The following is a 27,966-nucleotide window of genomic DNA, read 5'->3' on the forward strand; positions in this document are numbered from 1 at the left end:
ATGTGTTTTTTATACTTCTTGTAATGTGATTAGAAAAAGACAATTACCAAGGGAAATGGTCATGTGTAGCCTTTTTATTTTGTGGTAATTAATGGTAAACTACTGCCATTTAGTGGCTGTTTTTTAAACTTTCACTGCCAATTGCAAGCACTTTACAGTTAAGGTGGCCAACTTGACAATCACCTACCTACCACCTTGACTAGGTCTCTTAAAAGGGAAACCTGTTGTATTGCAAATGTAATTTCTGAAGTTGCTTTACAATAATAGTGTAAAATCCATTTTATCCTGGGGGAAATTTTTTTTGAAAGACCTTAAATTTAAATGTGTTTTAATTGTATCTTCAATAAATGTGCATTCTTTTGTCAAACACACTTAGTAATTGAGGTTAAATTTGTTGTTCAGTGCTTTATTTTTTTAATATGATTAAATATCTAAATAATGGGTGCGAGAAAAGTATTAATTTTCAGTTGAAATGGTCTTAAAAGTCTTGAATTTAGATTTATCAATCCTGGGGGGACCCTGGAACAGACTTATAATTTTTTCGTTTCATTAAAAAATTAATTTACTGACATGGTCAAAATTACGTTGGTCATCGTGAACCATCGCGGTAATGGTAAATCTTCGGTAAACTGCCCGGCTTTACTAAAATGGATCGTGATATATCACCTTTTGGATATATTGTCACACCCTTAGTCCAAGCAGTTTATTCTTTAAGATTTGGCTGTAAATACAAGACTCTCTTCTGACATTTGGACTGTTTGAAGATTGTTAACTCCTTTAAGATTTTTTTTCCTCTGGTGGTCATTTCATTATTTCTAAACTGTTTTTAAATAAATATTTAAACACGCATTACTACACACCCTTGAAATTAAACCTAACATGACGGATATATTTTAATGTGGGCCAATTTGACCTCAACCATAACAAGAGAGTGAAGGAATAATAATTTTGTCACCCAAACTGAGAAGGTCAAGATGAATCAAAGAGGCAAAACGCCCCGAAACTTAACAAGCTATTTTTTTAATGACCGACATAATTATTAACATGTCAGTCAAGTTCACAGCCCAATATCTTTTGGAAGCAGCATGCCCGGAGCTAACACTATGGTAATCAACATACCGGTGCACTCACCTTTCGGTAATTAGGTTGGCAACTGCCCTTCAGCCACTGTGTGAAAATATCCAGCGAGTTGACGGTGGTCAGATCCTCGGTGACGAAGCCCATGTTTTCTGCGAACAATGTCGCTGCATGCGTAAAAAGATGACAGGACAGCCAATTTTACAGACCTAATTTGCACTCTATCAAAAGTGTGATCGCCACTGAGGAGCCGGTCTCGGTCCGACCCAGCATTAATATGCGGCGGGTGAAACCAGAGCGCTCAATAAATGCCTTTAGGTTGCTTGAAATTAGTTTCGGAATAAATTTCACCCAGGTTGGCTTTGATCACCAATTTAAAGACAAAATGTTGGAAAATGAACATGTAAGATTCTAGGCCCATTTTCTGGTGTTGACTTTTTTTTTTTTTTTTTTTTTTTTTTTTTCCCCCAAGCTGATTTTGAATGTGTTGAATAGGGGTGAGCACCTCTCGTTGTGTATGTTTACATGGGTAGTTTTCCTTAATGCGATTGAAATCAATCATATTAAGTGAACAGGATTTGATCTGTGTACCGTGCATGAAGTTTAAGGAAAGAGATTCACGTTCAATCTGCGTTTGCATGGCTTCAGCTGAATCTGATTGTATTGTTCTTTTTGACATGCGCATTATGTTACTCTCTGCCAATACCTGTGATGTGCAATGCTGCTTTCACTTGCTCTGGGAAAGATGATCCTTACCACTTGCTACAATAAGAAGAGATTGCATCAAAATCCAAACGGTAAGTTTTCGTCTGTTACTGAACATTTTAGCAAACACTTGGTCAAAAAAAGATTTTTTTTTTTTTTTTTTTTTTTTTATAAACAAATACACTATGTTTTGATGCTAGCATAAAAAAAGAAAAGATGCAAATTGATGATAAATCTTCTGAAAAAAACTACCATTCACAATTTCTTGTTCGCGCTCTGCCATTTTGAAAAGTAAACTGTCGTCCCATCTTGGAAACTCGGGTATCGTTATAAAATCCCAGTCTTCCAGTAGAAAATACGACTTGAGAAGGTGTCTAAATGCAATTTTCCACTCCAACAATGGTATTTACTATGGATGTCCCCATTCTGATCACGTGATCGAAAATCGGGCCATTTTCCAGAGGATCGTAATCGGGTTTTAATTCTTAAAAAAAATATATACACACTCACTGGCCACTTTATTAGGTACACCTGTCCAACTGCTCGTTAACACTTAATTTCTAATCAGCCAATCACATGGCGGCAACTCAGTGCATTTAGGCATGTAGACATGGTTTAAAACAATCTGCAGTTCAAACCGAGCATCAGTATGGGGAAGAAAGGTGATTTGAGTGACTTTGAACGTGGCATGGTTGTTGGTGCCAAAAGGGCTGGTCGGAGTAGTTCAGAAACTGCTGATCTGCTGGGATTTTCACGCATGACCATCTCTAGGGTTTACAGAGAATGGTCCGAAAAAGAAAAAATATCCAGTGAGCGGCAGTTCTGTGGGCGGAAATGCCTTGTTGATACCAGAGGTCAGAGGAGAATGGCCAGACTGGTTGGAGCCGATAGAAAGGCAACAGTGACTCAAATAACCACCCGTTACAACCAAGGTAGGCAGAAGAGCATCTCTGAACGCACAGTATGTCGACCTTTGAGGCAGATGGGCTACAGCAGCAGAAGACCACGCCAGGTGCCAGTCCTTTCAGCTAAGAACAGTAAACTGAGGCTACAATTTGCACAAGCTCATCAAAATTGGGCAATAGAAGATTGGAAAAACATTGCCTGGCCTGATGAGTCTCGATTTCTGCTGCGACACTCTGATGGTAGGGTCAGAATTTGGCTCAACAACATGAAAGCATGGATCCATCCTGCCTTGTATCAATGGTTCAGGCTGGTGGTGGTGGTGTAATGGTGTGGGGAATATTTTCTTGGCACTCTTTGGGCCCCTTGGTACCAATTGAGCATCGTTGGAACGCCACAGCCTACCTGAGTATTGTTGCTGACCATGTCCATCCCTTTATGACCACAATGTACCCAACTTCTGATGGGTACTTTCAGTAGGATAATGCGCCTAGTCATAAAGCTGGAATACTCTCAGACTGGTTTCTCGAACATGACAATGAGTTCACTGTATTCGAATGGCCTCCACAGTCACCAGATCTCAATCCAATAGAGCATCTTTGGGATGTGGTGGAACGGGAGATTCGCATCAAAGATGGAATGCTTCCAGCACCTTGTTGAATCTATGCCATGAAGAATTGAGGCAATTCTGAAGACAAAAGGGGGTCCAACCCGTTACTAGCATGGTGTACCTAATAAAGTGGCCGGTGAGTGTATATATTTTATTATTTATATTAAAATATATATTTGGTTTTCTTAAAAAATTATATATATATATGTATTTTTTAGGGCAAGAAAGTAACAAACAAATCCAGAAATCCAATGACATTGCCAAAAGAAAACTATACAGTGGTACCTCGACATACGATTGCTTCGACACACGATCTTTTCGACATCAGACATAAAATTTGCCTCGTCATTTGTTTCTACATCTGTCGACATGCTCGAAATACGACGACATGACAGCAGACGGACGCACGGCAGATTTTCTTGTGAAAGAAATCTACACAGGTTTCAAAAACGTTGGTACAGGCTGTGAAACAAGAAAAAAGGTGACGCCTTTGAAATGAAGATGCAAATGATAGAAAAATATGAGCGTGGAGTGCGCATCCGTGAACTGGCTCAACAATACAGCCGTAGAATGTACGATCTCCACGGTCCTCCTCTGACCTCCGTTTGCCAGTCTTTATAAGTTAAGGTGACATTCATTATTGTTAAAGAAGTCCTGATCGATCGGGTCCGATCACGTCATTTTCAAAGTATCGGAATCGGCAAAAAAATATCGGACATGCCTTTTTTAAATATATATATATATATTTTAATTAAATCGTTTTCTAATTGTATTTAACGTTACAGACAAAATGTCTTATACTCATCCAGAGTCTTTAGTTTTGGCTTAAAAAAGGGCTATCAATTTTATCGCGTTAATGGCGGTAATTAATTTTTTTTAAAGTAATCTCCTTAAAATATTTAACGCAATTAACGCATGCGCTGCACAACCCACTCACGCATTGTCGCGTTCAATCTATAAAGGCGCCGTTTTACCGATATATAGAGCTAAAAGGCAGCGTAAAATGAGTGGAGTGAATTTTGGCAGTCTTTGGAGCCTTGTTTTAGTTGGCTAAAGCCTTGAAATCCCTCTCTCAACAATTAGAAATATCGTGGGAAGCAATGTGGGGAAGAAAGCTGGTAGTTGGTCTTTTTCTTAACACCTAACACTAGTTATTTCCTAACGCAGAGAAGATATATCAATTGGTGCCACTACGCACAGTCATGGTTGCACTTCCCATCATGCATTTGGGCAGAACAGTTAAATGGCTACAGTATCATTTACTGAAAGCTCAACAAATACACTAGGTGGCAATATTTAGTCACAAATTTATACAAAGTCACATTTATCCTTTAAGAATTACAAGTCTTTCTATTCGTGGATGCCTCTCACAGAAAGAATGTTAATAATGTAAATGCCATCTTGAGGATTTATTGTCATAATAAACAAATACAGTACTTATGTACTGTATGTTGAATGTATATATTCGTCCGAGTTTTATTCATTTTTTACTTAATGCATTGCCAAAATGTATATGATCGGGAAAAATTATCGGGAATGATTGTAATTGAATCTAGCAAAAAAAAAAAAAAAAAAAGCAATCGGATCGGGAAATATCGGGATCGGCAGATACTCAAACTAAAACGATTGGGATCGCATCGAGAGCAAAAAAACATGATCGGAATAACCCTAATTATTGTAACATTGCCAAAGAAATCGCCAACTTGGTCAGGTTTTTATCATTTATTTCAGAACTTGTCAAACACAACACGCATACTTTCCGCCGCAGTTGACTGTGTTCTCGACAAAACATTAAAAGTGAAAGTACACTCTGAACCGTACCGCTCCCTCTCTCTTTCAAGTCAGCGACGCGGTGCGTTCAGGTACAGCACGCAAAACACGTCTGCCACATTAAAATCCGATTTGTTACATTATTACTGGAATTAATTTTTTTTTTTTTTAATTCCGTTTTTATTAACTTATTTGTTTTGTTATGTGTAATTGTAATTTGTAATGGTACCTGCAGTATTTATCAATAATTCAGCATAGGTTTTTGGGACAAATTAATGGAATTATAATGTATTCTTATGGGAAAATCCTGCTCGACATACAACCATTTCGACTTACAAACAACGTCCTACAACAAATCAACTTCGTATTAAGGGTATTTATTATATGGGTTTCGCACTTTACCAACTTGGCTGTATGGACGCTCCAAACAAAGTTTCGTTGTGCTTTTTGTAACAATGACAATAAATATTCTATATCTGAATCTGTATGTAGAGGTACCACTGTATATGTGTTATACTTTGCAAAACACCCGGAAAAAGCAGAAGAGGGACTACTGTAAACAGTACATTACTGTAAAAAAAAAAAAAAAACTTTTTCGTTATTGGATCGCGACTCTGTATCGATATATTCTCTAAATCATGTGACTCTGACTCAGGTGCAAAAAAATGTGATCGGGACAAACCAAGTATTTACTGTAATTATGATATAACATGAAGGCATTATATGAAAAGAAGAAGTGCAGTTCCTGTTTTACCCGTGTGCTTTTACGTTGTAGGAGCCCATGCGCTAACCGAACAATTCTCTCTATCAAATCAATCTGCACCACTCAGCAGGATACATGAGGCATGGAGCGGATTATCTGCGTAGACTACCTTTTACAATCCAATCCAAAATACAATATGATCCAGGTGAATCTGATTGGCTAAGGTGTTAATATGATACATTTTTAATCATATTAGCTCTTCAATCGGATTATAAATAGGATTTTTTTGACCCATGTAAACGCGCCCAATGTGATTTGTGACACCAGGGTCACAATGATTATCTCGCAATATGACAATATAATAAGCACTCATTCCTAGCTAGTGCCCATTGTACCAATTTATTTTTAAACAAAATGGTCTGTTTGGTTGCATTCACATTTTTCCGTGGAAAAAAATGATACCTCACATCTTTGTGGCGAGGACTTTGAATTTAACAAAACACCAAACAAAAACACTGAATTATTCACCTTTTTCGATTGTGTCAGGCATAATTATGCAAAAGACAATGTTACTACGTTTTTTTGTTTGTTTGTTTTTTCTCTCCATTTAATTGTTTGATACTTGGAGCTGTTAGAATATTAACATGCATGTTAGGTCTGTCAGTCGATGAAAATAAATGAAGCAAAGGTTTTTGAAAGATTGTTTGCGACGGATAGTTTATTTCTCCATTTAGAAATAGCTTGTTATTTTCTTTAAAAGTGACAGTCGAATATCGTAGAGGGATTTCATGTTGTATTGCTATATTCTGAGCCTTGTATCACAAACGGTATCATGTCGGGCGCTACCCAGGGGTTCCCACTCCTAGTTGACAATTCCATAAGGACATAAATTCCAAATAATGGATGGATAGACTAGAGCAGGTTTTGTCTTGCAAACAAATATCGGTTCAGAGGGCCTCCTGCACGGTCCTGGCTTTCGAGCTTTACCGCCAGAGGCCACTACTTTTCACAATGTTGAAAACAGGTTGCGAAAATTCCTCATCATTTTACTGTTTTCTACAAGGATGCCTCACTACTGAAAAGATAACCGTCTCTATTCATGTTAAATGATGTGCTCTCCCATTATCTGAGTAAATTTGACATCTAATCAGTCACTTCGAAGGCAGCCAGGGACAGCCAAGACGATATGCTCCAATTTAAACCGGGTGTCACAACGCTATTGAAGTGACTGGTTATCGAAGGGACTATCTGAGACACTAGTGGGATTTACCCAACACATAAGTGAGGTTTCGCAGTGTTGAATTGTCTAGGGGGGAACAAACCAAACAGAAAATATCTCGTTAGTGGCGGTTCTCCTGAAAGAAATGCCTTAACGATGGCAGGAGATCAGGGAAGAAATGTCCAGAGTGACTGGGAACTGGAATATATGCAGTAGGAGAACATCTCAGAAAGATGTAGAACCTTGAAGAAAATCACACCTGATGACACTGCCACTGTTTAACAACTTGGAAGCAGCAATTTGGACGGATCCGACAGCAGAAGATTGGGGTAAAACACCGCCTGGTCTGATGGGTCTCTATTTCTGCTGACACGTGATTAGTGTCAGAATGTGCAGTAAACAACATGAAAGCACGAATCCCTTCTGCCTTGTAACGAGTTTGGGTTCAGGCGGCGGGATTTTTTCCGTGTACCTCAGTAACAAAGCCACAGCCTTCCCCTGGGTATTGCTATTGAACACATCCATCACTTGAGGACCGGCCAGTGGAAACTTGGACTTGGAAAAGGAAATCTATCCAATCTCAAACCAGAGTTAGTGTTTCAAAGTAAGGCATGGTTCAGCTGTCAATCTAAATTGTGGGTAAGGCTTCAAAATTGCTATACCGTAATTTCCCGAATATAAGGCGCACCCGTGTATAATGCGCACCCCAAATTTACTTGTAAAATCTAGGGAAAATTATTGTACCCGTTTATAACGCGCACCAATAAATAGAAGAATACAAGAAAACAGCTTGTGTACAGATACAGAGATGTCATTTTACTGACTGGTGAAACACAGCTCAAGCATAGCACATTGGTAGTTCAAAACATTAACGTGAACTGACAATATTTACGGTAATAATATGATTTGACAACTTCTCCAACTTACCAGAATCTAGGAGAAAACAAAACAGATGTGACTTTTCTTATAAAGGCTGCTGTATAACTTGCTCGTTTCCTCATGAAGAATAAATGTTTCTTCCATGGATTGATACGGTAAAATGAAAGTGAGAACGTAAGTCGGAAATCCGTGAGAGCTCATAGCTGTCAGCACGACAGTAACAAAAGGAACTATTGTTATTTGGGTTTGAGTTTCCCGAGGGACCGATATAGTTGACGGACAAAGGAAGTGTGTGTCCTTACATTTGTTATGGTCCGAATTGCGGAGCTGCAATAAACGTCGACTCAAATGAGTTCAAGAAACTAAATTCTGTGCTTTATGAAGAGTGAAAAAAGCAGAATTTAACACAGACGAAATCATTCGGCCGATTAGAGTGAAGTATTACCGAAACAAAACGGTGACGTCACGTACCGTAATGGTCGGCAACGGGTGGCCGCATACGTTTCTTCAACACAACGTGGCCGTGTCAATGAAAAAAAATCGGTTTATATATATATATGTAATACATATATATTTCTGTCTCCATCCATGTACCCGTTTATAATGCGCACCATGAGTTTACCAGTTGATTTTGGGGGAAAAAAGTGCGTGTTATATTCGGGAAATTACGGTAATTTTTTAACTTAAAACCAGTACTACCCCACCATCTTTGAACCCAGCGGATTACCGTCCAGTACATACTTATTCATGGATTTTTAGTGTACTATCTTTAACTATCCCATTATTAGACATGTGCCGATTAACGGTTTTAAGGTATTCCGTGGTATGTAAATGTCACGGTTTCAAAACCGCATAAGTTTTCTGTCATACTATCCCTCCGGTATTAGGTATTTTTTATGTCCCAAATCCCTCGCTTGGAGCTGCAAGGCTCAACTATCCCACACCGTTTGTTGCTAAGTGTCAGTGAGTCAGCTGTGCTACACGACGGCTGGAGGAGGTGAAACTCCTGAGCTTTTTACCCCATCGAAGAAAACGAAATCGCTGGTTTGGTAATACTTCAGCTACAGAAGCGTAGGGCTGCAGCTATCGAATATTTTAGTAGTCGATAATCGATTATCCGGGTAATCGGATAAGGAACATGAAAAAATAGAATACCTCAGCTGAGCCTCAAACGGTCTTTTTTTTTTTTTTTTTGAGGATCTATGTACAACAAAACAATTGGCTAACTTACACAGAAAATGTATGCTAGCTTAAATGCTATAAAATGCTTAAAATGTTAAAAGTTTTTTAACAATGCTCTTAACAAATGGTTCAGACACATATTTCCACAAAAAGCGACTGAAAATACCTATAAACTAAATTATGAATGCATTAAAAGAACATTAGCTCAAACAAAAACTTGGCTTACGGTGGTCTTAACAGGAAGCAGTTGGATTCAGCCATGTGAAAAGAGGCAGACCAGAGTATCCACCCTAATCAATAAAACTAAATGCAAACACTTTCAAAATAAACCATTACAACGGCACTTTAATTAAACGAATGCTCGAAGTAACAAAATTTAATCCGAATATTTTTTTCTAATCGAATACTCGAGTTAATCGATTAATCGTTGCAGCACTACAGAAGCGTTAGAGACGGCCAACCGACATGTAAAACATGTTTGCGGGGCGTAGATGCTGAGAAGCCAATATCCTCCGATATGATTTCACATATATACAAAATTAAAGGTTTAGAGCTGTAATTGCTATACCGTGGAACCGTGATATTTTGGCTTTAGGTTATCAATCCGTCAGAATCTCATACCGGCACATGCCAAGTGCCTACCCATAATAATATTTTAACATCTGTGGTTTATATCAAGTGTGGTTTATATAGGAGCAAATTCAGTTTCCTTGTAAAATTTTGGGAGTCCAAATATTACAGTACCCTCTGGCTTCTTATGCAGTGCGTTTTATACTGCATATGAATTATCACATCCTCACGGTCTGTATGTCTTTAATAGGGTTTTCAAAAGAATCAAAGTATCAACACGGATACTATATTTGATTGCAAAAGTATCTATACTCAGTTATTTGTTTTTGCACAATCACAGGTCACCAGAAATTTGGTTTCATAGGGTAAATGAGGGGAGTAGTATCCTTTCCCATATTTACTGTTTGTATTACTCCAACACTTATTCATAGTTTAGGAAAACCAGAAGATTCGGAGTATAAATGATGTGAGAGGGTAGACAAAAGAGCCCGGATGTGAACGACTGAGAGTTGCAGGGTCAGCACAGCCTTATCATATTCAGAGAAGACACATTGAGAATGTTACGCTGACGGCGGGGCTCTACGTGTGCGTCATTCAGCTGACTCAGCGAGATTGACGCTGACGGAGCGAGACAAGCAGGGGATGGTCAAGACATTTAGACCACCAAATCCCAATATCAACACTTCTGGTTACCAACAGTGGACAATCCAGAACAATGAAATCCAATGACATCCTCTCCTCACACAAGGGACATCTGATAACATAGGAACCCGCGACTGAGAAGTTGACACTCAGCACTCACGTGGCAGTCTCGTTGCCGTGACAACAGTATCACCCAAACTCTCCTGCCTAATTCACAACAGACAATAACCCTAAACATCGCCCAAACACACCCTTCTTCCGGACCACAGCCCACCTCACCAAAGCCTTTAAAAGACTGAATGTTTCACTAATCGTTGTAATTTTTCTTGGGAATCTTTTGTTGACGTATGATATGGTGACCCTGGATCCAGCATTCCTCTTTGTCTGAGTCTGCTTGCTGTTTTTGCCTTGCTGTCGACTTGTTTCGAAGCCTTTTTACAGCTTTTAAAATGGAGTCAGTACAAGGGGTTAAAATTAAGGTGAACACGCAGAGTTTGGCCTTTTGGCCGGGTTTTTGGAATTGCGCCCCCTGGGTTGTTGGAATTTTGCGGCGGTTTGGGTGGCGTGATTCCAGCAATCTGGCTAAAGGGTCAAATTCCAACAGTAAATTTGATTTTGCACTACTTTTGATGGTAATGGAGGATATTCTTGCATTTTCCTTGTTAACTCATTGGATGCCATTGATGGCGCTAAACGTCCAATCCATCTTAACTGGGGAGGGTGGCATCGAATTACCATTCTACTAGTTATAAATTCATTAAAACACTTTTAATATAGTTTTAAGGGCTATATGATTTAATGTCTATCATAGTTAATGGCACTGAAAGACCTCATAAAAATTAACATTTTCCATATTTTTTGGACTATAAGTCGCAGTTTTTTTTCATACTTCGACTGGAGGTGTGACTTATACATGTGAAATTATTAACATATCAATTCCTCATGTTATTTTCACACTAAACCGCAAGAGGGCGCTCAAGGCCTTTGTTTCAACATTGGCGGTAACTTAGAAAAACAACTGAGAAGGGCTGAACAATATTTTAATGGCTATTTTATGTTAACATACCGGGCAGGTTCTAAGTTCGTTGTTCATACGTCAAGTACCCTAAGTAACAGTACACTTATTCAGCCTGTTGTTCTCTGTTCTACTTTTATTTCAAATTGCCTTTCAAGATGACATGTCTATTCTTGGTGTATGACCCTATCAAATAAATTTCACGCAAAAATGCAGCTTATACATTTTTTTTTTTCTCCCCCTCATCATTGTGCATGTTTTGGTATTTTTTGTAGGGCTGTCAAATATATCGCGTTAACGGGCGGTAATTTTTAAAAATGAATCACATTCAAATATTTAACGCATGCGCGGAACGACACACTAACGCATTGCCGCAAACAGACTACAATGGCGCTGTTTTATGTATATACTGAGCTAAGAGGCAGCGTCAAGTGAATGGAGTAGATACAAGCATTCATTGGGGCCATACTTATAACTGACAAAGCTTTGACATCTCTTCCACAACAACTATATCTGTTGTGGGAAGCGACCTGGGGAAGAATGTCAGGAGTTGATCTTTTTCTTCACACCCTGTATTGTGCCCAACGCAGAGAAGATATACCATTTGTGGCCACCACACACAGTCACGGTTGGCCCACTTCCCATCATGCATTTGGGCAAAACAGTTAAGTCACTACAGTATCATTTACTGAAAGCTCAACAAATACACTAGATGGCAATATTTAGTCACAAAATACAAACTCACATTTATCCTTTAAGAATTACAAGTCTTTCTATCCGTGGATCCCTTTCACAGAAAGAATGTTAATAATGTTAATGCCATCTTGTGGATTTATTGTTATAATAAACAAATACAGTACTTATGTACAGTATGTTGAATGTATACATCTGTCTTATCTTTTCATTCCAACAATAATTTACAGAAAAATATGGCATATTTTAGAGATGGTTTGAATTGTGATTAATTACGATTAATTAATTTTTAAGCTGTGATTAACTCGATTAAAAATTGTAGTCGTTTGACAGCCCTAATTTTTTGGAGTATCTATTTAGAGTTGAAATTGTAACATCAGTAGTCTCTAGGTGTGAATATCCCTGCGGCTCATAGTTATGTGCACCTTATTTATGAAGAACTATTGTTTTCTGGTAACATTTGTTGGATGCGGCTTATAGTCAGGTGCGCCTTCGTTATGGTTTGATGTTAGGGTTAGAATTTTAATTTTCATGTTAAGGTTCAAATTTTGAAGTGCTCCGAGTGCAAATTTCAATGGGCATAAGTCTCTTGTGCTATACTTATCACTTGATCGATTACGTTGGCAAATTCGGGGTTAGTGTACCTGACTCTCCGACAAGCATGGTGTGTTCTGTGCGCTCCATCACGGCTCTCGCTACACCAATGGCATTCTTGATCCTCTTTAGGTCAGCGACAGCCCCCACTTCCATTGTGTTGCTGCTCATAGATGCACAAATGGTATTCCCTTGTTCTTACTATTCTTATATTTTCTTACCCGTCCATGATCAATGCGTCCAACGTAGTCTCCCCGCTCTCATCCGGGCTCCCGCCATAGCCCACGCTACCGTCGCACTGCTCTTCTTGACAGCGCTCACATCCCTTTTCCACGGCATCCAACGCCGAGCCGCCAGACTGTAGAACCTCCCACGCTGAAGCGCAATAGGCATACACAGGACAGATGACACTTAGCTGTTGGCATTAATGTTTCAAACTTTCAATTAATAGTAGGGTTGTTCCGATCATGTTTTTTTGCTCCCGATCAATAGTAGGGTTGTTCCGATCATGTTTTTTTGCTCCCGATCCGATCCCGATCGTTTTAGTTTGAGTATCTGCCGATCCCGATATTTTCCGATCCGATTGCTTTTTTTGCTCCCGATTCAATTCCAATAATTCCAGATAATTTTTCCCGATCATATACATTTTGGCAATGCATTAAGAAAAAAATGAATAAAACTCGGATGAATATATACATTCAAAATACAGTACATAAGTACTGTATTTGTTTATTATGACAATAAATCCTCAAGATGGCATTTACATTATTAACATTCTTTCTGTGAGAGGGATCCACGGATAAAAAGACTTGTGACTGTGTATATTGTGACTAAATATTGCCATCTAGTTTATTTGTTGAGCTTTCAGTAAATGATACTGTGGCCATCCCAAATGCATGCTGGGAAGTGGAACCATGACTGTGCGTCGTGCTACCAATTGATATATCTTCTCTGCGTTGGGAAATAATTTAAGGTGTTAAGACAAAGATCAATTGCCACCTTGCTTCCCCACATTGCTTCCCATGATATTTCTAATCATAGGGAGAGGGATTGCAAGGCTTTAGCCAATGAAAAGAAGTCTCCAAAGGCTGCCAAAATTCACTCTACTCATTTTGCGCTGCCTTTTATCTCTCGATATAGGTAAAACGGCTTCATTACAGATTGAGCGCGACAATGAGTGAGAGGGTCGTGCAGCACATACATTAATTGCGTTAAATATTTTAACGTGACACATTTTTTAATAAATTAATTGCCTCCGTTATCGGGATATTTTTGATAACCCTACCTTAAGCCTAAACTAAAGACTCTGGATGAGTGTAACATATTATGTCTGTAACATTAAATACAATTAGGAAACGATTTAATTAAAAAAAATATATATATACAGGGGTGCACATAAGTGGTCCGCATGCGGACCGGACATAGACAAACGCGCTGGCCCTCAACGGCTTCCATACACTTTTGCGCACCAATGGCTGACCACTGTATTTGCGGCGGACACGAGAAAATCACTTCTCAAAATGTCAAAGAGGCGGACCCCACTGAGTAATTATTTCCGTGTTCTCCCACCCCCGTCAAAAGACAGATGGACGACAGAGACATCACCGGAGCTACCGAAAAAAAAAGGACTTTTGCTGAAAAGTGGCTGCAGGAGGTACCATGGCAAGAAGCAAATGATGTTCGCATGGAAATGTGGTGCAACATTTGCCGTGAGAATCCCAATGTCGCTAATAAGAGCAGCGCATTTTATGTCGGGTCAAAGAATTTTAGCCATCCAAACTTTGAAAAGCACGAAAAAAACAGAGCATGTGGCAATTAAGCAAACTATCGATGTCAGACAGGACCCCACTCGCCCTATGGACAAGTGGCGGAATAAAGTTATTGTAGAACAGCGCCATGCGCTGACAAACGTGTTTTTGCTCGCATTTCACAAAGCTAAACATGCACGTTCAATGAGCTCTTATGAGGAGGACATCCCACTTTTACAAAGGCTTGGAGTTAATGTGAGAGCCGCATATGAATGCCCTTTATTTTGAATTAGTGCTTTTATGTTTATTTCTTTACATTTCACTCCAAAGTAATGGCAATTTTGTTGTGCCAGTTGATGTTAATCAAGCGTTAATTGTTTATATAATTAATTAAAGGTAATTGGCTTGAAGTAAAGCTTGTCATAATTTTATCGCATCAGGTGGGTCGGCTCTCAAGCTCAATGAGGACCAAGTCACATCTCCAGGTCCTCCTCTGAGAACCTGGGCAAAAAAATTATGTGCACCCCAATATATATATATATATATATATATATATATTAGGGCTGTCAAAATTATCGCGTTAACGCGCGGTAATTAATTTTTTTAATTAATCACGTTAAAATATTTGACGCAATTAACACACATGTCCCACTCAGACAGTATTCTGCCTTTTGGTAAGTTTTACAGCAAGTTTTTTTGTGCTGTCTAACAGCGAACTCTTGTGGTCGCTTTGCAACATGGTTTATTGCTTTCTTGCCAGTTCAATATGGCTGCACGACGTCTTGGGCTGACGCCTACGTTGTAATGTTGTGCTTATATGATCCTTGGACAAGATTTGTCCGTAAGTATGGTTGTTGTAAAGAATGTACATATTATGTTAGTAAGCGAAATGTTATATTTTTTGTATGAGACGCTTTTTGTTTAGTGAACCTGTATAGCGTGCTAAGCTAACGTTGTTGCTAATGCAATGCTTGTGTACTTTTTTTTGTAGTTTCACTACGGTCTAAAGAGGACAGTGGTTTGAGGCCATTTTATTAATAAATCAGATGAAAAAGGAAGAAGTCTGATTATTAAATATCGTTCACTAGCTGTCTAGCTTTGGAAAAAGTAGACGCTTCGGATTGAGGACAGCATAGACAGATTTAAATGACAGTAGAGTGAAATCCCCACTACAGTCCTTATGTACCGTATGTTGAATGTATATATCCATCTTGTGTCTTATCTTTCCATTCCAACAAATTATTTTACAGAATATATATATATAATTTACAGCAAAATATGGCATATTTTATAGATGGTTTGAATTGCGATTAATTGCGATTAATTACGATTAATTTTTAAGCTGTAGTTAACTCGATTAAAAATTTTAATCGTTTGACAGCCCTAAAGGCACGATATTTTTTTGCCGATTCCGATACTTTGAAAATGACGTGATCGGACCCGATCATCTCTAATTAATAGTGTCAATTTAAGCATCAGAGGCAAAATTAAAAAGTGGAATCATGAAAGACGACGTGTAAGGACAATTTATTGCAACATTAAGGCCCTTCACAAGTGACTGATGGGTCACAGACAAGCCTTTTTTTTTTTTTTTACCATTTTATGTGTAAAATATGCTGCCGGTGTGTGAAGTTTTACTCCTGAGACACTGCCCACGCTCACGTTTTGTTGAAAGCACTTGTCATTGTTGTCGTGACACATCTAATTATCTCAATTCATGCAGTTGGGACCTTTAAACCCTCAAAAAAAAATCACATTTCAATCATTTTTTTCTTGCATGAAAAACCATATTTATTGGTGTGGGACTGACAATTTGAATTCAGAGCGGCACGCTCACAGATATATTTTCTGACAAATGTGGCTCGCAAAATATTTTCTTGCTTGTGTAATTTCACACTTGATGAGTGGCCAGGCACTCAAGAAACCCAATTATTTGTATACAAGCAGTTCATAAGACACGTTTCTATCTGATTCTCATTTTAAATGTTGCTTCCTTCAACCTGTGGCACGTCCTCAGGAGCCAAATTGCCGTAGCAGGAAGAAATGATGTAACCTGGTTGCAAACACTCTCTGTCGCCACCTTTTTTAATGCTTTCCTTTCTATAGTGTCCACTGTATGTCCTGTGTTGAAAAGGAAGACCAGAATACAACGTGATCCCAAGACAGAAAAATCGACAAGTTTCCCCCCACTAGAAGATACCCGCATCACACAGCACGCCAATTTGTCCGTGTTCACACCATCAGCCTCCGGGGACAGGGGAAAAAAAAGATGATGTACAGCCGATAAATTAAAGAGTTTCCATCTATCAAATACTAGAGATTTTTTCCAGTTAACTCCCATCTCGTCCAGATTTCATCTGTCAGGGTGGCAGCGTGGCACGCACCTCGCAGAAAGCCGCCTTGACAGATAAGTCCCGAGCAGGCGCTAGAGTGTTTTCACTTCCAATCTGCGCCTTCTCAATGCATCATCCCCGAAGCACAATCCAATGGAGCGAGGGCAGACTGAACGTTGGCTGTTATGAAGACCACTTGGGTTCAAATGCAGTCTCTGACGCATAGGTTTCACATTTTTATCAGAAAGTAGATAACATAGGGATAATGGATTCGACTAGGACTCATCTCACCTCTTAAAATCCTCATGTGACCTCTTCAAGGCTACTACTTTGATTTTATGCTACAGAATTTCCACTATACTGAAGTTCCTCATCCAACCTGATTGAGTTTAAGATGTATTACAATTGGTCTAACTGAAAAAATATCAGCGAGCTAAGCTTGTGGCGTTCCATTCAAAAACTTTTTAGGTAAAGATGTCCGATGCCGATCGATCGGGCCCGATCATGTCATTTTCAAAGTATCGGAATCGGCAAAAAAATATCGGACATGCCTTTTATATATATTAGGGTGTCAAACGATTACAAATTTTAATCGAGTTAATTACAGCTCAAAAATTAATTAATCGTAATTAATCGCAATAAATCGCAATTCAAACCATCTATAAATTTGCCATATTTTTCTGTAAATTATTGTTGGAATGGAAAGATAAGACCGAGATGGATATATACATTCAACATACGGTACATAAGTGCTGTATTTCTTTATTATAACAATAAATCAACAAGATGGCATTATCATTTTTAACATTCTGTTAAAGCGATCCATGGATAGAAAGACTTGTAGGTCTTAAAAGATAAATAAAATATATAAATAAATAAAATATATAAATATTTATAAAAAATTATAGAAAATAAATAAAAGATAATAACTAGTACAAGTTATAGAAATTTTATATTAAAACCCTTCTTCATGTTCTCGTTTTAATAAAATTTGTAAAATTTTTGATCAAAAAATAAACTAGTAGCCAGTCATTGTTGATGTCAATAATTACTTACACAATGCTCATGGATGCTGAAGCCTATAAAATCAGTCGCACCCAAGCGCCAGCAGAGGGCGGCAAAACTCCGAAAAACACAACAAGTACCCCTTTCACTTTGCTGTCCTTTTAATATGTTTGAGCAGGGCATTTGTGCGTTAATTGCGTCAAATATTTTAACGGGATTAATTTAAAAAATTAATTACCGCTCGTTAACGCGTTAATTTTGACAGCCCTAATATATAGATTTTTTTATTTAAATCGTTTTCTAATTGTATATAACGTTACAGACAAATTGTCTTACACTCATCCAGAGTAGTTTTGGCTTAAAGTAGGTCTATCAAATTTATTGCGTTAACGGCGGTAATTATTTTTTCTTAATTAATCACGTTAAATAATTAACGCATGCCCTGCACGACCCACTCACGCATTGTCGCGTTAAATCTATAAATGCGCCGTTTTACCAATGTATAGAGCTAAACGCAGCGTATAATGAGTAGAGAGAATTTTGACAGCCTTTGGAGCCTTTTTTTATTTGGCTAAAGCCTTACATTCCCTCTCTCAGCAGTTAAAATTAACGTGGGAGGCAATGAGGGGAAGAAAGGTAGTAGTTGATCATTTTCTTAACACCTTATGTTCTTTCCCAGAAGATATATCAATTGGTGCCCCTACGCACAGTCATAGTTGCACTTCCCATCATGCATTTGGGTTGAATGGCTGCAGTATCGTTTACTGAATGCTCAACAAATACTGGACTGTCTCAGAAAATTAGAATACACAATATTCTAATTTTCTGAGACAGTCCTGTATATTGTTCTATGTAAAGGACGTCAGCCAAGGTCGGCCCCCCACATTTTTACCACGCTTAATCTGGTCCCCTTTGCAAAAAGTTTGGACACCCCTGCTTTAAATGGTGGATTAATGTACAGGACTGTCTCAGAAAATTAGAATATTGTGTATTCTAATTTTCTGAGACAGTCCAGTACACTAGATGGCAATATTTAGTCACAATATACAAAGTCACATTTATCCTTTAAGAATTACAAGTCTTTCTATTCGTGGATGCCTCTCACAGAATGAATGATAATAATGTAAATGCCATCTTGAGGATTTATTGTCATAATAAACAAATACAGTACTTATGTACTGTATGTTGAATGTATATATTCGTCCGAGTTTTATTCATTTTTTACTTAATGCATTGCCAAAATGTATATGATCGGGAAAAATTATCGGGAATGATTGGAATTGAATCGGGAGCACAAAAAAAAGCAATCGGATCGGGAAATATCGGGATCGGCAGATACTCAAACTAAAACGATCAGGATCGGATCGGGAGCAAAAAAAACATGATCGGAACAACCCCATTTTTAAGGTTATTTTGGAAAAATTTGAGGCATATTATTGACATAATCAAGAAAATTAGACTAATTTTTCGCGTCAGATTTTGATTTTTAATTTATTTGAAATATACTGTACGCAAAATTTGGCCTTAATATATGAAACGTGTAGCGCAGACATGTCCAAAGTCCAGCCCGGGGGCCAAATGCGGACCGTGGTCAAATTTCATCCGGCCCCCAGCCTCTGTCATAAAATCAATAAAGTCTGGCCAACAAACAGACTTTATAAATTGGTCAGCAGTACTGCTACCAGCATATGAAGTATCTTATAGGAGTGGGAACCTCTTGTTACCTCACGATACGATACGGTTTGCGATACAAAGCTCACGATAACAATGATCTGACGATATGGCGATACAACGATTATCGATACATTGGTCAGGAAATCATTCTAGGATATTCTACAAACAACTAATAAACAGAAAAACAAGCTTCTGCTGCGAATTGCAATGAGTTTATCACTAGTAGACGTTCAATCCGTTTGAAGTGGGAGGGATGGCAGCGAATGGACGAATGTTCATTCGCTGCCACCCTCCCAGTTGAAATGGATTGGACGTCTATGGCCGTCATTGGCAGCCAATGCCAGGCAATGAGATCATTTTGGGCCATTTAAGGTCATTTACCTGTTGATTTTGAGTCACTTACTGTTGATTTTGGGGTATATTATGGGTCACGTCCTGTTTATTTTGAGTTACAGAACAGGAAGTGACCTGGAAATCACCCAAATGATTACGCAGTTACTCAAACTCAACAAAAAATGACCAGTAAATGAACAGCAAGTGACCTGTAAATGCTCCGAAAATAAGACCGAATGACTGCGAATGCTCTGGTTCCGAATGAACGAACGTTCCCAATCTAAAAGGATTGGGCGTCAAGGACCGTCAATGGCAGCCTTACAGTTACCTGAGACATCATCGTGGTGGAAGATTTTGGTAGCAACATGTTGGTTGCCTTTTTTTTTTTTTTTTAACATTGACACCTTTTTGCAGGAGCATATCGATAACCTTATGGGATACAAAGTATCACGATATATCATCATTTCGATATTTTGTCACACCCCTAATATCTTACACACTAAATGCTGCTCCTCATTTACCCACGAAAAGGCAGCAGCACTCTAAGCAACATTACCCCGTGTGACCCTTTACTCCCAATTTTCTAAAATGGCGACAATCAACAAAAAAAGAAAGTTGACTGCGACGGCTGGTGCTTCAAGGATAGGTGGAAATTGGACCTATTTCTTCACTATAATACAAGGGCTGTCAAAATTATCGCGTTAACGAGCGGTAATTAATTTTTTAAATTAATCCCGTTAAAATATTTGACGCAATTAACGCACAAATGCCCCGCTCAAACAGATTTAAATGAGAGCACAGTGAAAGGTGTACATGTTGTGTTTTTCGGAGTTTTGCCGCCCTCTGCTGGCGCTTGGGAGCCACTGATTTTAAAGGCTTCAGCACCCACGAGCATTTTGTAAGTAATTATTGACATCAACAATGGCGGGCTACTAGTTTATTTTTTGATTGAAAATTTTACAAATTTTATTAAAGCGAAAACATGAAGAGGGGTTTTGATATAAAATTTCTATAACTTGTACTAACATTTCTCTTTTAAGAACTACAAGTCTTTCTATCCATGGATCGCTTTACCAGAATGTTAATAATGGTAATGCCATCTTGTTGATTTATTGTACAGTACTTATGTACCGTATGTTGAATGTATATATCCATCTTGTGTCTTATCTTTCCATTCCAACAATAATTTACAGAAAAATATGGCATATTTTATAGATGGTTTGAATTGCGATTAATTGCGATTAATTATAATTAATTAATTTTTAAGCTGTAATTAACTCGATTAAAAATTTTAATCGTTCGACACCCCTATAAAATACGCAACTGTCTGCTGTATTTGCAAAGAGACAGTCGCTGTTTTTAAAGAGCTCAGTGTGAGGCGATATTACTAAACAAGACACGCTGACATATATGACAAGATCACAGGCAAGATACGTAGCGAGAAATTGAAGCAACTTGAAGCTAGTTTAATTTCACAGCAGCAGTATTTCGCAAGAGCGCGAGTCAAAAGAGAACGCCACAAAGGCTAGTTGCGAGATAGTTGAAATTATTAATGAAAAAAATAATAATAAAGCAAATGTGACGCACAGAATGGCTTGCAAAAATTTGCTAAAATATAGTGTTCTACATAAAAGACAGCCAAGGTCGGCCCCCCACATTTTTACCACACCAAATCTAGCCCCCAAAGCAAAAAGTTTGGACACCCCTGGTGTAGCGTCACGATTGCAACGTAGCTATTACGTTGCCTAGCAACTACGTACGCTTAAAATTTAATTCCTACGTAACACGACAAATTTCCGCATTCCGACTCATTCGATCACGGATAAGGCGAGCCAAGATGGCGGCCAGCGAGGCGTGTTTTTGAGGTGCTCCGAGGCTATATAATGTACCCCGTCAACAAAGAAAAATTAAACCAGTACTGACAATACCTGCAAACTGGGGCTATTCTAAGGACAAGCTAAGCAGGTGACATTGTGAGTGAGGCGTTTGTTTTCGGCGGCGCTTACTTTGTGAAGCTGCGTGGCGCTACAGCTAAGCTGCAAGTGGCTATAGCTAAGCTACGTTGGGCGCAGAAACTACGTTGGGCGCAGTGCTGAGTGCGGCTGTTGCAGCATGGCGAAAAGAGCGAAAGATGTGAAATGCAGTGCTTCACTGCTTCTCGAAGACGTTGGAAAGTTTGATGGCTCACTCACTCCGCTACCAATCACACCTACGAAAAGCCCAGAATCCAAGAAACAGCGTGTGAAAGACATGAATAGAAGCGCATCCACTGATGACATATTGAATGCTGTGCTTGAGCTAACAGCCCGTTTTGATACATTTGATGAAAAACTGTCCAACACTAACAAATTCATTGAAGATGTGCACAACCATCTGAAAACGGTGGAAGTGCAAGTACAATGCAACGAAGATCGGATAAAAACAAACTCGGAGCAAATTGCCAAGATTCAGCAGAAAAGTGACGACGCAGAGCGGTACAGCAGGCGCTGGAACCTGAGGATCCACGGGATGAAGGAAAGGCCGGATGAAAACGTCAGAGCTGAAATAATGTCTCTGTTTGCCCTTCTTACGCCAGAGGATAAGGAAAAAATGGGATTTCTTATCGACACGGTGCACAGAGTTGGGGTTTCCCGAGTCGACTCAAACCGGCCTGTCATCGTCCAGTTCACCATGAGATCCTACAGAAGCAAGATTTGGAGAATTGCAAAGGACAACGTCGTCTTGAGGGAGAGGAAGCTGTATCTTAAAGAAGATCTGACATATGCTGACAGGATGGAGAGGAATAGACTGTGGCCTTTGATTGAAAAGGCCAGAAAGCAAGGGAAACGGGCAGGCTTCCGTGGCCCCGACGCCTACATTGAAGGAAAGAAGATAACTTAGAGACACTACCTTGAACTCTACAACCAGTAGTAGAATTGCAAGGTAATGTTTCAGGGATGGTTTAGAATGTGATATTGTTATGATGGTACGTATAGTTGAGGTTTAAAGTTAGCTTACTGTTTATTCTGCAACTTGTTTTGCAGACGAGTCTTGTCTTTTTTGCAATGTCGTCTTTTATTTTTGAGGCACTAAATTTATGTTCCTTAAATGTTAGAGGTTTACGTGACAGTATTAAGAGGAAAGCTATTTTTTTATTTGCCAGAAATTGCAATGCAGATATTATATTCCTACAGGAAATTCATTCAAATAAGGAGGATGAGAGGTTTTGGAAATCACAATGGGGTGATACTATACTTTTTTCTCATGGTTCTAACCATTCTGCAGGTGTTGCGATTTTGTTTAACAAGTGTAAAGGCGAAGTTTTGGAAACTGTAACATCAGACGATGGTCGGTGGGTTGTTGTAGTTTTAAGAATGGATAATTTGATCTTCATTATTGGAAATGTTTATGGACCAAATAACGTTACCCACGCAAAACTTATTTTTTCCAAACTGACTGAAGTTGTTGACACGTTAAAGCTGAAACATAAAGAAGCACTTGTTGTCATGGGAGGGGATTTCAATGATGCTTCTGATGATGAAAAAGATAGACACCCACCGAGGTTTTTAAGGACGGGATTTAATTCCACAAGGTTTCTCTCAAATGCATTGTTGCTCACAGACGTGTGGAGGTTTATGTACCCGAATGGTTCTGAGTACACGTGGACAAACTCAACGAGGTCTTTACAATCACGTATAGACATTTGGCTAATGTCTTCTACAGGTTTGCAATTTGTGAAGGAGGTTAGTCATTCCCATGCTCCGATTTCGGACCATAAATTGATAAGATTAAGATTGAAAGGTCAAATTAGTGATGTAAGTTGTAGAGGTTACTGGAAATTGAATAATACTTTGTTAGATGATGAGTGCTTTAAGAAAAGGGTGGCATTACTTGTAAGTGAGATATTTGGTAATAAAGAAATGACTCCAATTCAAAAGTGGGAGTTTTTCAAGTTTAAAGTTAGACATACAGCAATATGTAGAAGTAAAGAGTTAAAAAAAGAAAGCTCCTGCAAAATGACCTCTATATTTAATGAACTTCAGCTGTTAATTACGAAGCAGAACCTATCGGAAGAAGAATTGAAATCTTTAGATACTCTTAAAGAGTCTTTGGATAAAATGTACGTTAACATGGCAAAAGGGGCGTTCGTTAGGTCTAGAGCCAAATGGTTAGAAAATGGAGAGAAAAATTCAAGTTATTTCTTTGCATTAGAAAAAAGAAATCGGAAGAGAAACAATATTACAACTCTCAACATTAATGGTGTGAGAAATTCAGAACCCAAGGTAATCTCTGATTATATTACAGCATTTTACAATGACCTGTACAAATCACAATTTAGTCAGACCAAATGCGAAATTTTTCTCAGCCAAATTAGAGAATTTACACCTACAATATCAGAGAACTTTAGAAGTGCTTGTGATGCTGAGGTCACCTACGATGAAATATCTGAAGTTGTCCGTTCTATGAGTCCAGGGAAGACTCCCGGAAATGACGGTCTAACTAGTGAGTTCTACCTTTGTTTTTGGGATTTAATAGGTGGACACCTATTGCTTATGTTGAAAGAATGTATAAAAAGAAAAGAGATGACGGCAACAATGAAACAAGGTTTGTTGACCCTAATACCAAAACCTGGGAAAGACCTTTTGTCAATTGAAAACTGGAGACCCATCTCTCTTCTAAATAATGATTACAAAATAATTGCTCAAGTTTATGCAAGGCGACTGAAAAAATATTTAAAGGAAATAATAAGTGAAAATCAAAATGGCTTCATGGCAGAGCGTCATATTTGTGATAATGTTAGGCTTGTATTGGATCTAGTAGATTATGCTGATTTAATAGAAACTGATGCATTGATGCTTTTTCTTGATTTTTATAAGGCTTTTGATTCAATAGAACATCCTTTTATCCTTCAAACATTGGAAATCTTTGGTTTTGGGAACGAGTTCATTAATATTATTGCCATGTTCTATAATGACATTAACAGCTCCGTTATTTTGTATCCCACGATGCCTAAAAGATTCTCTGTCTCGAGAGGTGTTCGTCAAGGCTGCCCGATTTCTTGTTTTTTATTTATTATTGCGGCGGAACTCCTATTTTTGCACATTACAAAGAATCCAAATGTCCGTGGCCTATGTATATTTGAACAGGAGGTAAAGATTTCACAGCTTGCAGATGACACAGTTTTATTTCTGCGAGACAAATCTCTAATTAGTGCAGCACTGCTGGCAACTCAGGACTTTTCTGACGCCTCAGGTCTTAAGCTTAATATCAATAAATCTGAAATATTGTGTCTGTATGACACTGTTGAGCATTTTATATCTGGTATTCCGGTCAAACAAACCATTAAATACCTAGGTGTTCATATAACCAAAAGCTCTTCTCAGAGACAGCACCTAAATTTTTCCTCTAGAATTCAGAAAGCGAAATCAATTTTCAATTTGTGGCTGCAACGAGACCTTTCGATTTACGGAAGAGTCTTACTATCCAAAGCAGAGGGTGTGTCAAGATTTGTGTATCCCGCTCTTTCACTGTTTGTAAATGAAAAATTTTGTAGGGAGATCAATAATTTGTTTGTTCATTTTGTTTGGAAAAATAAACGTCACCTTCTGAAAAAAGAAATTCTTAGGCTAGAAAGGGCAGAAGGTGGTTTGGAAATTTTGGATTTTTTTCATCTCAATTCCACTTTCAAAATTAAATGGCTTAAGAAATGTATGGAAAGACCGAAGTCACTCTGGAATTTTATTCCACACAATGTATTTAGAATTGTGGGTGGTTTAGATTTTCTCTTGAAATGCAATTTTGCTGTGGCAAAGTTACCTGTAAAATTATCAAAATTTTATCAGCAAGCTTTATTAGCTTGGAAATTGTGTCATGTTCATAATTTCTCACCGCATAAAGAAATAATCTGGAACAATTCAAATATTACTATTCGGCGTAAAACACTATACAATAAAGATTGGATAGACAGGGGTATAATTTATATCTCAGATATGTTTGATAATAAGGGTAGTGTTTATACTTATGAAAACTTTATGAAAGAGAAATCTTTTCCTCTGAAGTTTCAGGAATACAACTCTGTTGTGAAAGCTATTCCTCAAGGTATAGCTGAATTGATGAAATGTCATCTTACATATCAGAAAAATAAGCTTCAAATGCCATCTCTGACAATTGCGGGAGTTGATATTCTTGATAAAAAATGTACAAACAAGCATATTAGAAATGTTCTCCATAGTTACGAAAAAATTTATCCTAGAGGAAAATCGTTTTGGAATTCATTTTTTAATGTGGTTAACTGGCGAAAAGCTTGGTTGTGCCCCTTTCAATTTTGCATTTCAAATAAAATAAGAGAACTACAATTCAAAATACTCCACAATATCTATCCCTGCAATAGTGTGATTGCCAAATTCATGGACATTGACGATAAGTGCTCTTTCTGTAAATCTGAACCAGAGACACTTATACATCTTTTTTACTTCTGTCCTGTGACAACTGCATTTTGGAAAGATCTTGTGCATTTTTTTGGTGTAAAAACTGGACAAACGATTGTCATTGAACTAAGTGTGTTAATTGTAGGGTATAAATCTGATGTTAAACCTTTATCATTTGTAGTTAATTTGATGTTGCTGCTTGGTAAATTTTACTTGCACAAAGTGAGATTTTCAAGGTCTGTGCCATATTTTCGACTATTTCTTTTGGACTTTGAGTCTTATATAGTTACGCTTAAACATATGAAGAACAAGAAGAGTATTTGCACACTACAATATCTCAGGGATCTGTCATTGGCTGACTCTTAATGTTTGTATTTTTTTTTTGTAATAATGTGAATACGGCAATTGAAGTGCCTTATGTTTGTGATAGCATTCTGCCACGACTCACGAGTAGTACACTATGTACAAAGTGCCTCAGTTATTTGTTGTCTTTTTTTTTTTTTTTTTTTTCCTCTTTTCTCATGTAGGTTTTGATGCTTGTCTTGCACAGTTTGTATCATGTGTGTATGTTATTGTTTGAAATTAAAAAAAAAAAAAAAAAAAAAAAAAAAAAAAAAAAAAACAAAAAAAAAAAAATCCTCGCCTTCATACATAGATATCACCTGTAGCTAGAACTACATTCTTAGGAGCACTGTGAGTAAATTGTAAAAAAAAAAAAAAAAAAAAAAAAAAACTCATTCGATCACGTGAGAAACATGAGGACATTTGATTACTCCAATCACGGTGTAAAAATAATAAAGTACCTGCAGCCGTCGCATTTTTGAAGCTCCATGTGTTGATAACCAACGGCAGTGACGTTTGTCCAAATGTGGGAAAACATATTAAAGTGAAATACATGAACGATGTCGGCATTTTGTCCTGAAAATAAGGCGCAGGAATATTAAAACTTCTAACACGACTATTTAATTTCGACAACCCACCGTTATCTCACGGAATAGTTTGCTACATTTTCCAAGTATATATTTGCTAATAATGAATTGCCTACGGTTGTTGTTGCGGCACACTCGTCGTCACTTGATGATGACGTCATTGATTGAGCGGCAGAATACTGTTAAAGAGACAGTCTCGTTTGGACGTTTAATTTGCCTACAGTAAAAATAAAATTTTAAAAATCAAATTTCAATTTTACTGAGGTTTTAAATTGCTTGTCTGTAATTAATGGACGCTTAAAAAAAAAAAAAAAGTCTTTACGAGTCCTGCTTGAAATTGAACAGGAGGTTTCCACTGAAAGCAGGGAACATATATACTGTATGGCTGAAAACAGAGTACAGACAAGACTGAAAAAGCAGTTTCTGCTGTTGCACTCTTTAAAATATACTGCTGTATTTTAAGCCAAAAGAATTGTTGTGTTTGATAGCACAATATGTCTATATGCTGACATAGCAGATTCATGGCACATTAAGCCCCCGAAGTTTTTTTAATTTGTCCCTTTTACCCCGGAAACCCCCGTTTACAGACGTCGCACAACCGCTTTTGTTTCAACCCAGCCATAAAAAAAAGAAGTAAGTAGTTATATTTATCAATCAAAAAGTCATTTTTATCTTAGAATCATGAAATTATATCTAATATTTCGTTTTTAAAAAGAAATGACTTTAAAAAATTATTCACTCGCATATTTTAAACTTTTAAACAAATTACATCACAATGAAAAAAAATGGCGTCTATAAAAAAGTCACGGATAGCTACCTCATATCTATCGATTACTTGTACTTTTTTTTTACTGTCGCATTTTCCCCAATATGTTAGATGATAAATAATCAATAATAATATATTTTTTAAATGCCCTCCTGTTCAAAATTGTTCTTCCGCCAGAATATAGAGATTTTAAGCTTTCCAATGATGTA

The 27,966-nt window shown here is 37.8% G+C and overlaps 1 protein-coding gene across 2 annotated transcripts in view; it reads right to left on the minus strand.

Moving 5' to 3' along the window:
• Positions 1-27,145, minus strand: part of aga (aspartylglucosaminidase) — a 38,357-nt gene extending 11,212 nt beyond the window's left edge. The window contains exons 1-5 of one of the 2 annotated variants that reach the window (XM_057850073.1): positions 27,108-27,145; positions 26,866-26,980; positions 12,784-12,937; positions 12,613-12,725; positions 1,132-1,244 (exon numbers count right to left, since the gene is read on the minus strand). In XM_057850073.1, coding sequence (XP_057706056.1) covers positions 1,132-1,244; positions 12,613-12,725; positions 12,784-12,937; positions 26,866-26,974 — 489 coding nt within the window. In that variant the 5' untranslated portion in view covers positions 26,975-26,980; positions 27,108-27,145. Of the gene's footprint in view, positions 1-1,131; positions 1,245-12,612; positions 12,726-12,783; positions 12,938-26,865; positions 26,981-27,042 lie in introns of both variants that reach the window. The other variant, XM_057850071.1, reaches the window with a different exon arrangement.
• Between the last annotated feature and the right edge of the window lie 821 nt (positions 27,146-27,966).

Source organism: Corythoichthys intestinalis, chromosome 11 (genome assembly GCF_030265065.1).
Source record: "Corythoichthys intestinalis isolate RoL2023-P3 chromosome 11, ASM3026506v1, whole genome shotgun sequence".
Taxonomy (NCBI): Eukaryota; Metazoa; Chordata; class Actinopteri; order Syngnathiformes; family Syngnathidae; genus Corythoichthys; species Corythoichthys intestinalis.